This window comes from Canis aureus, chromosome 15 (assembly GCF_053574225.1).
Source record: "Canis aureus isolate CA01 chromosome 15, VMU_Caureus_v.1.0, whole genome shotgun sequence".
Taxonomy (NCBI): Eukaryota; Metazoa; Chordata; class Mammalia; order Carnivora; family Canidae; genus Canis; species Canis aureus.
Window position 1 is genome coordinate 25,182,619 of NC_135625.1, and position 16,039 is coordinate 25,198,657.

The 16,039-nt window shown below is 53.2% G+C and overlaps 2 protein-coding genes and 1 long non-coding RNA gene across 33 annotated transcripts in view; 1 reads left to right on the forward strand and 2 right to left on the reverse strand.

The window, feature by feature from the left end:
• Window positions 1-16,039, forward strand: part of LOC144284385 (uncharacterized) — a 183,744-nt gene that overhangs the window by 23,681 nt on the left and 144,024 nt on the right. For 2 of the 27 annotated variants that reach the window (XR_013352738.1, XR_013352737.1), the window contains exon 1: window positions 9,155-9,169. The exons of 24 other annotated variants lie outside the window; for them this stretch is intronic. This is a non-coding gene — a long non-coding RNA (uncharacterized LOC144284385). Of the gene's footprint in view, window positions 1-9,149; window positions 9,170-16,039 lie in introns of those variants that run through there. One more of the 27 variants, XR_013352739.1, reaches the window with a different exon arrangement.
• Window positions 1,690-5,820, reverse strand: LOC144284378 (uncharacterized). 4 transcript variants are annotated; one of them, XM_077848855.1, is made up of 4 exons: window positions 5,600-5,820; window positions 4,146-4,339; window positions 2,404-3,564; window positions 1,690-2,183 (listed from the first exon to the last, which is right to left on the reverse strand). In XM_077848855.1, the coding sequence occupies exons 3-4, from the start codon at window positions 2,831-2,833 to the stop codon at window positions 1,843-1,845; spliced, it is 771 nt and encodes a 256-aa protein (XP_077704981.1). In that variant the 5' UTR covers window positions 2,834-3,564; window positions 4,146-4,339; window positions 5,600-5,820; the 3' UTR covers window positions 1,690-1,842. The 4 variants fall into 4 exon arrangements, with proteins under 4 accessions (XP_077704981.1, XP_077704983.1, XP_077704982.1 ...); XM_077848857.1 differs by having other exon boundaries at window positions 1,690-2,177; window positions 5,600-5,819; XM_077848856.1 differs by having other exon boundaries at window positions 4,146-5,820.
• On the reverse strand, window positions 12,964-14,986 carry LOC144284369 (uncharacterized). 2 transcript variants are annotated; one of them, XM_077848835.1, is made up of 2 exons: window positions 13,678-14,986; window positions 12,964-13,457 (listed from the first exon to the last, which is right to left on the reverse strand). In XM_077848835.1, the coding sequence occupies exons 1-2, from the start codon at window positions 14,105-14,107 to the stop codon at window positions 13,117-13,119; spliced, it is 771 nt and encodes a 256-aa protein (XP_077704961.1). In that variant the 5' UTR covers window positions 14,108-14,986; the 3' UTR covers window positions 12,964-13,116. The 2 variants fall into 2 exon arrangements, with proteins under 2 accessions (XP_077704961.1, XP_077704962.1); XM_077848836.1 differs by having other exon boundaries at window positions 12,964-13,451; window positions 13,678-14,984.

The window sequence follows — 16,039 nt, forward strand, 5'->3', positions numbered from 1 at the left end:
ATTTAGTGTCATCATGATACCTATTCAGTCCCTGTTTTTGTGGATTGTTTCCTTGGACTTCCCCTTTCTTTTACAGGGTCCCCCCTTAATATTTCTGGCAGAGCCGGCTTGGTGGTCACATATCCTGTCAGTTTCTGCCTCTCTTGGAAGCTCTTTATCTCTCCTTCTATTCTGAATGAGAGCCTTGCTGGATAAAGTATTCTTGGCTGCAGGTTCCTCTCATTTAGGACCCTGACTGTATCCTGCCGGCCCTTTCTCACCTCCCAGGTCTCTGTGGAGAGGTCTGCTGTTGTCCTAAAGCTTCTCCCCATAAAAGTTAGTGATTTCTTGTCTCTTGCTGCATTAAGGATCTTCTCTTTATCTTTGGAATTTGCAAGTTCCAGTATTAAATGTTAAATGTTGAGCGGTTTTTATGGATTTAAGGGGGGTGGGGGTGATCTCTCCAGCTCCTGGATCTAAATGCCTGTTTCCCTTCCCAAGTTAGGAAAGTTTTCAGCTATGATTTGTTCAAATACATAATCTGGACCTCTGTCCCTTTTGGCGCCCTCGGGAACCCCAATTAAATGTAGATTTTTCCTTCTGAGGCTGTCATTTATTTCCCTTAACCTATCCTCATGGTCTCTTAATTGTCTTTCTTTTCTTCCCTCAGTTTCCGCCCTTGCCATCAACTTGTCTTCTGTGTCACTCACTCGTTCTTCTCCCTCGTTAACCCTGGTCGTTAGGACCTCCAGTTTGGATTGCATCTCATTTAACTGATTTTTAATTTCGGCCTGATTAGATCTAAATCCTACAGTCATGAAGTCTCTTGAGTCCTTTATGCTTTTTTCTAGAGCCACCAGTAGCTTTATAACTGCTTCTGAATTGGCTTTCTGACATTGAATTGTAATCCAAATGTTGTAACTCTGTGGGAGAGAGGACTGTTTCTGATTTCTTTCTTTGGAGGTGAGTTTTTCCTTCTAGCCATTTTACTCAGTGCGGAGTGGCCAAAAACAAGTTGTACTGGAATAACGAGAAAGAGAGAGAGAGAGAAAAAAAGAAAAGAAGAAATAAAGAAGAATTAAAAAGGGGGGGGGTGGGGAAACAACAGAAACAAACAGAAAAGAAGAAAAAAACAAGGGGGAGTATCCTCTGATTCTATATAGTGTAAATCCCTCGGCTTCCCCTGGAACTTTCCAGTGCTGCTTGGTCAATACCTTGCTTTTCCCCTGACCTTCTAGCTGGTCTTCTGGGGGCGGGGCCTGCTGTGCTGATTCTCAGGTGTGTGCACCTGGGGAGCTGCCCAGGCCCCTGCCAGGTGTATGGCTCAGTGGGAGTTGTTTATCTGTGAGGCCCCTGCTCAGTCCCAGGTACAGGGTGACACCAGGAGGGACAACAACAGTGGGGGCGGCCAGCTGTGCAGCTCTGGAGTCAGCTCCCGCAGTGACTACTGCAGCTCCCAGTGTGCAGGGGCCTGGATGCTCCAGGGGCGGGCCCGCCGATCTGTACAGCTCGGGCCGCCCGGGGGCAGGAGCCACCTGGCTGTCCTGTGTCCTCCCGGCCTCTGCCTGACCTGGGGGAGCACCCGATCCTGGGCTGTGTCCCCCGGCGCCCTGGGCTCTGGGACCTGTGACACTGTGAATGGACCTAAAGTGTAGGTCCACGATGTATAATTTAAAAGCATCAGGGTGAATTTTGTTTGAAGTTAACTTATACTTTATTACAATAAAACTCATAAGGCATTTTACAGGTTAAAGAAAAACTCAAAATATAGAAACAGTGAAATGACACGGGAAGGGCAAGCCTCCGTTGGGCTGCAGGCATGACGAGCCCCGCGGTGGGAGCTGGGGCGGGCTCCCGAGGTGGTCAGGGGGCTGCGCAGAGGTTGAAGCCAGTTGTCCCGGAGGCCATTGGCGGCTCTGGCACTCTGGGGACCCCGATTGCAGGTGCCAGGGCCTGCTCCTCCTCCGGGGTGGCCGCAGGTGCACGTGGCTCGTCCAGGGCGCAGCCGTGATCTAGAGCAGTGACCACTATCTGCAGGGGCTTCGCCTCCCCAGCTGGCACCTCAGCTGGGGCCAAGCCCTCAGCCCCAGCAGCCAGGGCGGCCTCGAGCACTTCAGGCCCATCCGAGGCAGCAGGCCCCACAGTTGGGGCTGGGGCGGGCTCCGGAAGTGCTTCAGGGTCTTTTGCTCGGGCCGAAGCTGTAGCTCCAAGAAGACAAAGTATCACCACCAGGACGGACTTTCCACGTCCCTCCCAAATCAAGGACACTCTTCCAACCGCTCAAAGAGCCCTGGGAGGTGTCCCCAGCCTGCAGCTCGTGGGGATGGGGTGTGAGCCGAACCCCTGCTCCCGGCCCAGCTGCACGGACGCTGGATCCGTGGGGCCCACCCTGTCCCCAGCTCGGCCACCCCCAGGCCTCCTCACCCCCAGCCTCTGGCTCCGCTGCATGGAGGCGTCTGAGTTGTTGCAGGTAACGCCGGGCACGGAGCTCCACGTCTGTGCCTGGCATGCGCTGCCTTATGAATTCCAGAATCTTCTTCAGGGAGGCAGATTGGGGGAGCCGACAAAAGTCCTCCTGATAATAGTCCATCCATATCTCCAGGATGCAGCAGATGGCCCTGGGGAGGGACAGGTGGGCACAGGGGTCAGAAGACAGGGCTCCCTCACACCGAGGTGTCCCGGGGAAGCCCTGCAGGACCCGGGGCCTCGGCCTCCCGTGCGGGGCTGTCAGAGGCCAGTCCTGCTCCTCGTCCACCTGCCACCTGGCGGTCCTGCCTGCCACAGGCCTGCTCCCCGAGGAGGGGCTGGCACGAAGCCTCTGTGCGGGGGAGCCCACGCCCAGCGGTGTGACCATCACGGTCTTTGCTGGGAAGCGGGGCTCCCTCCTCAGCCTGGCTCCCTGCCCACTTGCCCCTTGAATCCACCGGCAGGCGTCCGGGGACGGGGGGCGTCTGGCCTGTCATTGCCCTCACTGCACACACTGTCGCTCTGGGAAGGTCCAAGCCAGGAGGGCTCGGGCTCTGTGTCCTGCCAGGCCTTGCCAGGAGCCACCCGGGACCTCCACTTTCCCTCCCTGTGGCTCTGCGCTGCCTCCCTCATGAGGGGCCCCGGGGGGTGTCCTTCCACTGACTCTAATCTGCCGTCTCCCACGGGGCCAGGGCCACCGGGTCTGTGAGCCCTCAATGGCCCTCGTGGCAACCTGCTGTGCACTGGGTCCAGGTGCCACCAGATTGGGGAGTGCGATGCTCCCCACCCCCTCTGCTCTGGGTCCCAGGTGTGGGGCAGACAGAGGGCTGGGAGGGGCGGGCATGGAGAAAGTCTCCCTTAGGGGTCCCAGTGCTCTCCCACCAAGCCCACACCCTATTCACGGCTCTCCTTTCCTCCTTTCCTGAAGGGCCCTTAGACCTTTACCCCGTCACGGGAATTGCAGATGTGTGGGGTGAGGGTCCAGCACCCCCGGCCCACAGCCCCCTCGCTGCCCTCCTGGAGAGGGAAGGCCCTCGGGCAGGGGCCGGAGTCACTCACAGTTTCCAGCGCTGCAGGACCGCGTCGTCGCCACCACACGCAGCTGCGATGCACCCATATCTAGGGGAGGGCGGGGGCATCCCACGAATCATCCTGTGGCCGCGACCTCTCACCGTGGGGGCTGTCACCTCTGACCCCCGACTAGGCCGGAGCCCCGGGGGCCGTCAGCTCTGTGCGGGGGGCCACGGGCAGCCCCCGGAGAAGCGCCCGCACCTGCCCGGGCCTCCTGAATGCTTGAGCATGAAAGGCTCCGGCCAGGCCCACGGCCGATATCTGAGTGGGCCTGGGCGCCCGGGGACCCCGGGGTCCCCCTGTGTGGTTGCCCCAGGACACAGCCCCCCCGATGGACTCTCCAACCTCCCTTTCAATGGGAAAAGAGGCCAGCTCAGGACCCCGGTGACGGTGGGGAGGAGGCACAGGCCCCGTCCCGGGGGAGGAGGACGGCTGCGGAGCACAGGCACAGCCCCTCTGGCCGACCCGCCACAGGCCAGGCCCCGGGGCTGCCCTCCGGGACCCCACTGTGCCCTGGGTGACTCTGCTCCAGGCGGGGGAGCGGCCCGAGGCCGGGCAGCTCAGAACCATTCCCAGCCTCCCCACCAGCAGGTGGCCCACCCCTGGGCTGCGGAGGCGCAGGTGCTCACTTCGTAAACAGCAGATCCAGCACCTCGTCGGTGGTGGCAAATCCATGACAGTTGTCTAAAAAGATGAAAACGGAGATGACATCCCTGCGCAGCAAGGCGGGCAGCAGTTGTTGGAATTCCTGCTCCAGCAGCTCCGTCCGGCTGGGCTTCGTCGGGCAGATGGGAGGCGCCTTCCCGGCCGAGGCCCTTGCACCCTGAGTTGGGACAGAGGGGACGTGCATGGAGCCGCCGGGAGGCCTGGGGTGGGAGCGCAGCCCGCAGCCCGAGCTCTCGGGGGCCGTGGGGGGCAGGAGTGCCCACGGCAGGAACCCGGGCCTTGATGCCTGTGGCTCAGTCACTTAGCCTCTGACTCTGGGCTGTGGCTCGGGTCGTGGCCTCAGCACCCTGGGATCCCGCCCTGGCAGGCCCTGCGCTTGGGGCCCAGTCTGCTTCAGGAGCCTGGGTCTCCCTCTCCCCTCCCTGCTCTCTGCCTGTCTCTTACACAAACAAGACAAACTATCCGATAAAGAAACAATCTTAGAGGATAAATGTTCAAAAAAGTTTGGATCAGTACAAGGACCTCAAGAGACACAGAGAGACAGAGACCGAGAGAGACAGACACACAGACAGAGGGAGAAGCAGCCCTGGTGCAGAGAGCCCGAGGCGGGACTCGATCCCGGGCCTGCGGGGTCAGGGCCTGGGCGGAAGGCAGGCGCTAAACCCCTGGGCGACCAGGCCGCCCCTGAAGGCTCTGCTCTGATATTCCTACACCTCTGTGCACAGGGACTCTGCATCTGGCCCAGGCAGGGGCAGGGCCCTGGGGCAAGTGTGGGGAGCAGGGGAATGCAGACTCATGTGGGAGCAGGAGTGTAGGGGGGAGCCCAGGGGAGTAGCAGGCTGGCTTCTGGGACCCGGGGCCCTTCGTGCCGCATCGGGGACCCGGGTGTCGGGGGTGCCCCGGCCCCTGCACTCATTTGAGCCCGCGCTGGCCTCTGTTAGCTGCGCAGGGCACTTCCCAGTTCCTCGAGGCGGTGGGGCAGAGCACCCCTTCCTCCCGCTCGCGCCCCCTGTCCCGGGTGGAGCTCTGTGGAGACAGTGCCCGGCAGCCAGGCAGGAGGCCTCAGCGCCCGGTCCGGCCGCCTCGGCTGGGCCGCACCCCCAGCGGCCCCCATCCAGACACACCACAGCGCAGGCGGCACCCCCCTCCCCCAAGGAGAGCAAAGGGATCGGCTGCAGGGCCTCGGGGGGACTCTTACTCGGCGGGTAAGAGGACCTCAGGAGCCCTGTTTGCACCCTGCCCACCTTGACCTCAGGGTGACCCTGAAGGGATCACCGGGGAACCTGCCGCCCTGCAATGTCCCCCAGCCTGGATGCACCTGCCCACACATCCCTGTTTCCCGGAAGCTGAAGAGGAGGGGATGGGGCCACCCAGGATGGCTGGCACAGGGGGCCTGGCCTGGCCTGCTCTGGGTTACCTGACGGCGCCTCCTGATAAACGCCCTGAGGCGTTGGTTTTTATGCTGGAGCCAAAGCCTACAGCATTGGAACAAGCGGCACCCCTGGGGTTCCTGGGAGCCAGAGCCCCCAGAGGTGGGCCGGCAGCAGGAGAACATCTTCCAGGAGCGGATGTCTCCAGCCAAGTGAGCCTGAGGTGGGGCTGCACTAGATGCGGTTGCCTGGTCACGGGGGTTCCAAGTTCTGTTGGGCTCTGTGTCACGGGAGTGACCTCACTTCCTGGGACCCCCTCCCTGACCCCCACCTGATCCTGGGGACCCGAGATTGAGTCCCCCCTCAGGCTCCCTGCATGTGTCTCTGCCTCTCTCCCCGTGTGTCTCTCATAAATAAATAAAAATCAGTATACACCACATTTTCTTTATCCATTTACCTTTGATGGACATCTGAGTTGCTCCCAGCCCTTGGCTATGATAAAGAATGCTTCTATGAGGATGGAGGTCTCTTGGCGACCCTGCTTTCAATTCTTTTGACTACACGTACCCCAGAAATAGGATTGCTGGATTATATGGTAGTTGTAGTTTTAATTTTTTTGAGGAACTCTCATACTGTTTACATAGTGCTTGCACCATGCTACATTCCTATCAGCAATGCACAAGTGTCCTGATTTCTCCATATCCTTGCCAACATTTTATTTTTTAACAGTGGTCATCCTAATGGGTGTGAGGTGACCCTCATCGTGGTTGTGATTTGCCTTTTTTGATGGTTAGTGATGTGGAGCATCATTTCATAGGTTCATTGGCCATTTATACATCTTCTTTCAAGGAATGTCTGTACAGGCTCTTCGTCCTTTCTTCCATTGGGCTACTTGTTGCCTTGTGACGAAGTTCGTAGGAGTTTTTTGTATATTAACTTATTGTCAAATACATGGTTTGCACATATTTTTCCCATTCTATTCGTTGTCTCTTCACTCTCTAGATTGTATCCTTTGGTGCATTTGAAGTTTTATAGACCCCATTTGTCTATGTTTACTTGTTTGCTGGTGCTTTGGTATCGTAGTCAGGAAATCACTGCCAGGTCCGTGGATCCTGGGTGGCTCAGTCAGTAAGCATATGACTCAATGTCAGCTCAGGTCTTGATCTCAGGGTTGTGAGTTCAGGCCCCATATTAGGCTCCACCCTGGGTATGGAGCCTGTTTACAAAAAGAAAGAAATCATTGGCAGATCTAATATTGTGAATCTTTTCCTTATGTTTCCTTTCAAGCATTTTATCTATAAAATAGATATCTATTTTGGGGTTTTTTTTTAAACATTACTCTTACATATGTTTTCTCATTTTCAGTGTATGATTCTTTCACTTCTTTCATTAGTCTTGTTCCTGAATATCTTACCTTTTTCAGTGTTGTGGTAAATGGAGTTGTGTTCTTGAGTTCCACTTCAAATTGTTCATTGTTAACATCTAGAGATGCAACTGCTTCTTGGTGTGTTGGTTTTCATTTCTGCAACCTTGTTGAATTTGTTTACTGCTTCTAATTTTTTTTAATCCTTACGATTTCTACGTATGAGATTATGGTATATGCAAATATGATTCTTCTTCTTCCTTTCAAGTTTGGATGCGTTTTGTTTCTTTTACTTGCCTAATTGCTCTGGCTAAGTTTTCTAGTACTATATTTGATGGAAAGGCCAGAGTAAAGAACTTTATTTTGATCCTATTTTTAGAGGAAAAGTTTGAGTCTTTTGCTATTTTGTACATTAGTTGGGATTTTTTTTTTTCATATTTGGTCTTTATGATGTTTAGTTGGTTTACTTTTACTCCTAGTTTAGTAAGAGTTCTTTTCATGAAAGAGTATTAAGTCTCGTGAAGTGAAAAAAATAAACAGCATACAAAGTCAGATGCTTTTACCATCTGAACCACCTAGGTGCCCCCCTTTGCACATTCTTTTTTTGTTTCTTAAATTACACTTAGGAATGAAATCATATGGTATTTGTGTTTCTCTGACTCACTTATTTCACTTAGCATTACTCTTTAGCTCCATGTACGTCATTCCAAATGACGAGATTTCATTCTTTTGTATAACTGAATAATACTCCATCGCATATGTACCACGTCTTCTTTATCCATTCATCTATTCTTTCTAGAGTTCCTTGAGAGATTTATATATATATTTTTTTTTTCTTTTTTTTTCTGTATGTGTTTATAGCATTAAGCTCTCCTAGAAATCTTTTGCTGCAGCCTAAATGTTTTGGTATATTGGGTTTCCTTGTTTCATTTGTTTCAAGATACTATGTATTTATGTAAGAAAGAGAACCCAGGAGTGGGTGGGGGCAGGGGGAAAGGAGAGGGAGAATCTTAAGCAGGCTCCACACTCACTGCAGAACCCAGCACAGGGCTCGATCTCAAGATACTGAGATCATGATCTGAGCCAAATCAGGAGTCGAAGGCTTAACCAACTGAGCCACCCAGATGGCCTCAAGATGCTTTTTAATTTCCCCCTTAAGTTAACCTAGGAAAAAGTTTTTCTTCTTTGACCTGTTGGTTGTTAAGAGAACGTTGTTTCATAATTGGCTCTTTATACATCTGAGACTTCACTAATGTGGTGGTCACTGGCCAGGCACATGTGACAATTTACATTAAAATTAATTAAAATTATATAAAATTTTATATAATTGAGAAAATTCACTTTCTCAATCACACTCGCCATATATATCAGATATGTAATAACCACATACCATATTGGGCAGCACTAGTAGACAGTATTTCCTTTTTACGGTACGATCTATTGGAGTCTTGATATAGATAGAATAATAGTTGTCAACCAGGTGCAATTTTGTCCCCCATGGGACGTATGGCAATATCTGGAAACATGTTTGATTTCACAGGTAGGGGATCCGTGTTTTACTGGCACCTAGTGGGTGGAGTTCCGGAAAGCTGTTAAAATCCCGTAATTCACAGGACAGCCCCCCAACAAAGGCTCATCCGGCCCACATGCCAGTAGTTTTGACGGTGAAAACCTTTGACCTATAATATGTTTCAGCAGGACGTGGAGGGCTCGTTGTTTTTTCCCTCTGATTGGCCAGTTGACTAGACCCCCTCTGCTGTGTGTATTCAATCCATCCTCTGCTTACTGCTAGTGAACTTTAGGCTAAAAATGTGTTTTGGTATTCTTGGTTTTTTTTTTTTTTTTTTTTCACTTAAATGGTGGAGAAGGTCCTATTCCTTGCTAATTAGCATGCAATTTTTTTTAAAGTGAAATTGATAGTTAAGGTCCTTTACAATGAAAGAATACATATTTAATTTTATTTTTTTATTTTTTAAAGATTTTCTTTATTTATTCATGAGAAGGACACAGAGGGAGAGAGAGGCACAGACACAGGCAGAGGGAGAAGCAGGCTCCACGCAGAAGCCTGACGTGGGACTCGATCCTGGGTCTCCAGGATCACACCCTGGGCCGAAGGCAGTCACCAAACCACTGAGCCACCCGGGCGGCCCAGCATACAATTTTAAAAAATCGACTTTTGCTGTCTTACAGGTTCTTTGACTCTGCACATATAGACAAATCTCTGTTTCTGGCTCATCATGGCTTCCACTTCAAGGTAAGTGCCTTTGATGAAAGCCTTTATGAAGGGCCACACCCAGGACATTTTTAGCTCTTGGTCCTGCTGGCCTCACTAAGCATATGGTGTCTAGGAAAGAAAAAGGAGGAAGAGAGAGCACAAAAGGGAGACTGAGGAAAGATGAGGCAAGCAGGGTAGTGCATGTGGTATAGGTGAGGCTTTGTAGCTCCAGGGTCTGCACTGTGTCTGAAAATGTGATTTATTTCTCTCATCTTTTTTTTTTTTTTTAAGATTTGTATTATATATAAATCAGAGAAAGGGAGAGAGAGCACAAGTGGGAGTTAGAGAGAGAGGGAGAACACGCTCCAGATTGAGCACGGAGCCCAATGTGGGACTCGACCTCATGACCCCGAGATCAGGATCCAAGCTGAAACCAACAGTTGGTCACATAACTGACTGTGCCATCCAGGCGCCCCCTCCTCATCTTTTAATGCACAAGGTGCTTGCTACTGGACTACCATGCTCCCTGCAAGCTTTACCATTCCATGAGTCTTCTTTCCTTATTTTTTTCAAGTTTTTACTTAAATTCTAGTTAGTTAACATATACTGTAATATTGGTTCAAGACTAGTGTTTAGTGATTCATCACTTACCTATAACACCCAGTGCTCATCACAACAAGTGCCCTCCTCACTGCCAATCACCACGCCAATCCCATGCCCTCCTTCCCTCCAGCAAGCCTGTTGTTCTCTGTACTAAAGAATCTCTTATAGTATACCTCCCACTCTTTTCCTTCCTTCCCCATATTCGTTTGTTGTTGTTGTTGTTGTTGTTGTTGTTGTTTTATTGTTGTTTTTGTTTTAATTCCACATATGAGTGAAATCATCTGGTATTTTCTCTGAATGACTGACTTTGCTTAACATATAGAATACACTCTAGGTCCTTTCTTTGGTGTTAGTAGTGATCTCTCCTTTCTCATCATGATTTTATTAGTTTGAGTGTTTTCTGTCTTCTTTTAAATAAGGCTGGCTAATGGTTTATCTACCTTCTTAATTGTTTCAAAGAACCAACTCCTGGTTTTGTTGATCTTTTCCACAGTTCTTCTGGTCTCTATTTCATTGAGTTCTGCTCGAGTCTTTTTTAACCCTCTTCTTCTGCTGGGTGTTGGATCTATTTGCTGTCTTTCACCAGCTCCCTTAGGTGGAAGGTTAGCTTTTCTATTTGAGTTTTTTCCAGTTTTTGGATGGATGCTTGTATTGCGATGTATTTCCCCCTCAGGACTGCTTTTGCTGTATCCCAAAGATTTTGAATGGTGGTGTCTTCATTCTCATTAGTTTCCATGAATCTTTTTAATTCTTCTCTAATTTCGTGGTTGACCCTTTCACCTTGTAGCAGGATGGTCCTTAACCTCCACGTATTTGAAATCCTTCCAAACTTCTTCTTGTGATTTAGTTCTAGTTTCAAAGCATTATGGTCTGAAAATACACAGGGTCGATCCCAATCTTTTGGTATCAATTAAGACCTGATGTGTGACCCAGTTTGTGGTCTCTTCTGGAGAAAGCCCCACGTGCACTTGAGAAGAATGTGTATTCAGTTGCGTTTGCATGTAAAGTTCTATAAATATCTGTGAAATCCATCTGGTCCAGTGTATCATTTAAAGCTCCTGTTTCTTTGGAGATGTTGTGCTTAAAAGACCTGTGGATTGCAGAAAGCGCTCCATTGAAGTCACCAAGTATAAGTGTATTATTATCTAAGTATGTCTTAACTTTGGTTATTAATCGATTGATATACTTGGCGGCTCACGCATCCGGGCCATAAATATTCGTGATTGTTAGGTCCTCTTGTTGGATAGATCCTTTAAGTATGATATAGTGTCCCTCTTCACCTCTCACTACAGTCTTTGGGACAAACTTTAATTTATCTGATATAAGGATGGCTACCCCTGCATTTATTGAGGACTATTTGAATGGTACACAGTTCTCCAACCTTTTATTTTCAGGCTGTAGGTGTCCTGATGTCTAAAATGAGTCTCTTGGAGACAGCAAATGGATGGGTCTTGCCTTTTTTTATCCAGTCTGAAACCCTGCGTCCTTTTGATGGGGTCATTAAGCCCATTCACGTTCAGAGTTACTATTGACAGATATGGATTTAGTGTCATCATGATACCTATTCAGTCCCTGTTTTTGTGGATTGTTTCCTTGGACTTCCCCTTTCTTTTACAGGGTCCCCCCTTAATATTTCTGGCAGAGCCGGCTTGGTGGTCACATATCCTGTCAGTTTCTGCCTCTCTTGGAAGCTCTTTATCTCTCCTTCTATTCTGAATGAGAGCCTTGCTGGATAAAGTATTCTTGGCTGCAGGTTCCTCTCATTTAGGACCCTGACTGTATCCTGCCGGCCCTTTCTCACCTCCCAGGTCTCTGTGGAGAGGTCTGCTGTTGTCCTAAAGCTTCTCCCCATAAAAGTTAGTGATTTCTTGTCTCTTGCTGCATTAAGGATCTTCTCTTTATCTTTGGAATTTGCAAGTTCCAGTATTAAATGTTAAATGTTGAGCGGTTTTTATGGATTTAAGGGGGGTGGGGGTGATCTCTCCAGCTCCTGGATCTAAATGCCTGTTTCCCTTCCCAAGTTAGGAAAGTTTTCAGCTATGATTTGTTCAAATACATAATCTGGACCTCTGTCCCTTTTGGCGCCCTCGGGAACCCCAATTAAATGTAGATTTTTCCTTCTGAGGCTGTCATTTATTTCCCTTAACCTATCCTCATGGTCTCTTAATTGTCTTTCTTTTCTTCCCTCAGTTTCCGCCCTTGCCATCAACTTGTCTTCTGTGTCACTCACTCGTTCTTCTCCCTCGTTAACCCTGGTCGTTAGGACCTCCAGTTTGGATTGCATCTCATTTAACTGATTTTTAATTTCGGCCTGATTAGATCTAAATCCTACAGTCATGAAGTCTCTTGAGTCCTTTATGCTTTTTTCTAGAGCCACCAGTAGCTTTATAACTGCTTCTGAATTGGCTTTCTGACATTGAATTGTAATCCAAATGTTGTAACTCTGTGGGAGAGAGGACTGTTTCTGATTTCTTTCTTTGGAGGTGAGTTTTTCCTTCTAGCCATTTTACTCAGTGCGGAGTGGCCAAAAACAAGTTGTACTGGAATAACGAGAAAGAGAGAGAGAGAGAAAAAAAGAAAAGAAGAAATAAAGAAGAATTAAAAAGGGGGGGGGTGGGGAAACAACAGAAACAAACAGAAAAGAAGAAAAAAACAAGGGGGAGTATCCTCTGATTCTATATAGTGTAAATCCCTCGGCTTCCCCTGGAACTTTCCAGTGCTGCTTGGTCAATACCTTGCTTTTCCCCTGACCTTCTAGCTGGTCTTCTGGGGGCGGGGCCTGCTGTGCTGATTGTCAGGTGTGTGCACCTGGGGAGCTGCCCAGGCCCCTGCCAGGTGTATGGCTCAGTGGGAGTTGTTTATCTGTGAGGCCCCTGCTCAGTCCCAGGTACAGGGTGACACCAGGAGGGACAACAACAGTGGGGGCGGCCAGCTGTGCAGCTCTGGAGTCAGCTCCCGCAGTGACTACTGCAGCTCCCAGTGTGCAGGGGCCTGGATGCTCCAGGGGCGGGCCCGCCGATCTGTACAGCTCGGGCCGCCCGGGGGCAGGAGCCACCTGGCTGTCCTGTGTCCTCCCGGCCTCTGCCTGACCTGGGGGAGCACCCGATCCTGGGCTGTGTCCCCCGGCGCCCTGGGCTCTGGGACCTGTGACACTGTGAATGGACCTAAAGTGTAGGTCCACGATGTATAATTTAAAAGCATCAGGGTGAATTTTGTTTGAAGTTAACTTATACTTTATTACAATAAAACTCATAAGGCATTTTACAGGTTAAAGAAAAACTCAAAATATAGAAACAGTGAAATGACACGGGAAGGGCAAGCCTCCGTTGGGCTGCAGGCATGACGAGCCCCGCGGTGGGAGCTGGGGCGGGCTCCCGAGGTGGTCAGGGGGCTGCGCAGAGGTTGAAGCCAGTTGTCCCGGAGGCCATTGGCGGCTCTGGCACTCTGGGGACCCCGATTGCAGGTGCCAGGGCCTGCTCCTCCTCCGGGGTGGCCGCAGGTGCACGTGGCTCGTCCAGGGCGCAGCCGTGATCTAGAGCAGTGACCACTATCTGCAGGGGCTTCGCCTCCCCAGCTGGCACCTCAGCTGGGGCCAAGCCCTCAGCCCCAGCAGCCAGGGCGGCCTCGAGCACTTCAGGCCCATCCGAGGCAGCAGGCCCCACAGTTGGGGCTGGGGCGGGCTCCGGAAGTGCTTCAGGGTCTTTTGCTCGGGCCGAAGCTGTAGCTCCAAGAAGACAAAGTATCACCACCAGGACGGACTTTCCACGTCCCTCCCAAATCAAGGACACTCTTCCAACCGCTCAAAGAGCCCTGGGAGGTGTCCCCAGCCTGCAGCTCGTGGGGATGGGGTGTGAGCCGAACCCCTGCTCCCGGCCCAGCTGCACGGACGCTGGATCCGTGGGGCCCACCCTGTCCCCAGCTCGGCCACCCCCAGGCCTCCTCACCCCCAGCCTCTGGCTCCGCTGCATGGAGGCGTCTGAGTTGTTGCAGGTAACGCCGGGCACGGAGCTCCACGTCTGTGCCTGGCATGCGCTGCCTTATGAATTCCAGAATCTTCTTCAGGGAGGCAGATTGGGGGAGCCGACAAAAGTCCTCCTGATAATAGTCCATCCATATCTCCAGGATGCAGCAGATGGCCCTGGGGAGGGACAGGTGGGCACAGGGGTCAGAAGACAGGGCTCCCTCACACCGAGGTGTCCCGGGGAAGCCCTGCAGGACCCGGGGCCTCGGCCTCCCGTGCGGGGCTGTCAGAGGCCAGTCCTGCTCCTCGTCCACCTGCCACCTGGCGGTCCTGCCTGCCACAGGCCTGCTCCCCGAGGAGGGGCTGGCACGAAGCCTCTGTGCGGGGGAGCCCACGCCCAGCGGTGTGACCATCACGGTCTTTGCTGGGAAGCGGGGCTCCCTCCTCAGCCTGGCTCCCTGCCCACTTGCCCCTTGAATCCACCGGCAGGCGTCCGGGGACGGGGGGCGTCTGGCCTGTCATTGCCCTCACTGCACACACTGTCGCTCTGGGAAGGTCCAAGCCAGGAGGGCTCGGGCTCTGTGTCCTGCCAGGCCTTGCCAGGAGCCACCCGGGACCTCCACTTTCCCTCCCTGTGGCTCTGCGCTGCCTCCCTCATGAGGGGCCCCGGGGGGTGTCCTTCCACTGACTCTAATCTGCCGTCTCCCACGGGGCCAGGGCCACCGGGTCTGTGAGCCCTCAATGGCCCTCGTGGCAACCTGCTGTGCACTGGGTCCAGGTGCCACCAGATTGGGGAGTGCGATGCTCCCCACCCCCTCTGCTCTGGGTCCCAGGTGTGGGGCAGACAGAGGGCTGGGAGGGGCGGGCATGGAGAAAGTCTCCCTTAGGGGTCCCAGTGCTCTCCCACCAAGCCCACACCCTATTCACGGCTCTCCTTTCCTCCTTTCCTGAAGGGCCCTTAGACCTTTACCCCGTCACGGGAATTGCAGATGTGTGGGGTGAGGGTCCAGCACCCCCGGCCCACAGCCCCCTCGCTGCCCTCCTGGAGAGGGAAGGCCCTCGGGCAGGGGCCGGAGTCACTCACAGTTTCCAGCGCTGCAGGACCGCGTCGTCGCCACCACACGCAGCTGCGATGCACCCATATCTAGGGGAGGGCGGGGGCATCCCACGAATCATCCTGTGGCCGCGACCTCTCACCGTGGGGGCTGTCACCTCTGACCCCCGACTAGGCCGGAGCCCCGGGGGCCGTCAGCTCTGTGCGGGGGGCCACGGGCAGCCCCCGGAGAAGCGCCCGCACCTGCCCGGGCCTCCTGAATGCTTGAGCATGAAAGGCTCCGGCCAGGCCCACGGCCGATATCTGAGTGGGCCTGGGCGCCCGGGGACCCCGGGGTCCCCCTGTGTGGTTGCCCCAGGACACAGCCCCCCGATGGACTCTCCAACCTCCCTTTCAATGGGAAAAGAGGCCAGCTCAGGACCCCGGTGACGGTGGGGAGGAGGCACAGGCCCCGTCCCGGGGGAGGAGGACGGCTGCGGAGCACAGGCACAGCCCCTCTGGCCGACCCGCCACAGGCCAGGCCCCGGGGCTGCCCTCCGGGACCCCACTGTGCCCTGGGTGACTCTGCTCCAGGCGGGGGAGCGGCCCGAGGCCGGGCAGCTCAGAACCATTCCCAGCCTCCCCACCAGCAGGTGGCCCACCCCTGGGCTGCGGAGGCGCAGGTGCTCACTTCGTAAACAGCAGATCCAGCACCTCGTCGGTGGTGGCAAATCCATGACAGTTGTCTAAAAATATGAAAACGGAGATGACATCCCTGCGCAGCAAGGCGGGCAGCAGTTGTTGGAATTCCTGCTCCAGCAGCTCCGTCCGGCTGGGCTTCGTCGGGCAGATGGGAGGCGCCTTCCCGGCCGAGGCCCTTGCACCCTGAGTTGGGACAGAGGGGACGTGCATGGAGCCGCCGGGAGGCCTGGGGTGGGAGCGCAGCCCGCAGCCCGAGCTCTCGGGGGCCGTGGGGGGCAGGAGTGCCCACGGCAGGAACCCGGGCCTTGATGCCTGTGGCTCAGTCACTTAGCCTCTGACTCTGGGCTGTGGCTCGGGTCGTGGCCTCAGCACCCTGGGATCCCGCCCTGGCAGGCCCTGCGCTTGGGGCCCAGTCTGCTTCAGGAGCCTGGGTCTCCCTCTCCCCTCCCTGCTCTCTGCCTGTCTCTTACACAAACAAGACAAACTATCCGATAAAGAAACAATCTTAGAGGATAAATGTTCAAAAAAGTTTGGATCAGTACAAGGACCTCAAGAGACACAGAGAGACAGAGACCGAGAGAGACAGACACACAGACAGAGGGAGAAGCAG

Coding starts and splice junctions, on each gene's coding strand:
- LOC144284378 (XM_077848855.1), bottom strand. CDS start 2,833: ATGGTCACACCGCTGGGCGTGGGCTCCCCCGCACAGAGGCTTCGTGCC. Junction 2,184..2,403: donor AGCGGAGCCAGAGGCTGGGG/GTGAGGAGGCCT, acceptor GTCTTCTTGGAG/CTACAGCTTCGGCCCGAGCA.
- LOC144284369 (XM_077848835.1), bottom strand. CDS start 14,107: ATGGTCACACCGCTGGGCGTGGGCTCCCCCGCACAGAGGCTTCGTGCC. Junction 13,458..13,677: donor AGCGGAGCCAGAGGCTGGGG/GTGAGGAGGCCT, acceptor GTCTTCTTGGAG/CTACAGCTTCGGCCCGAGCA.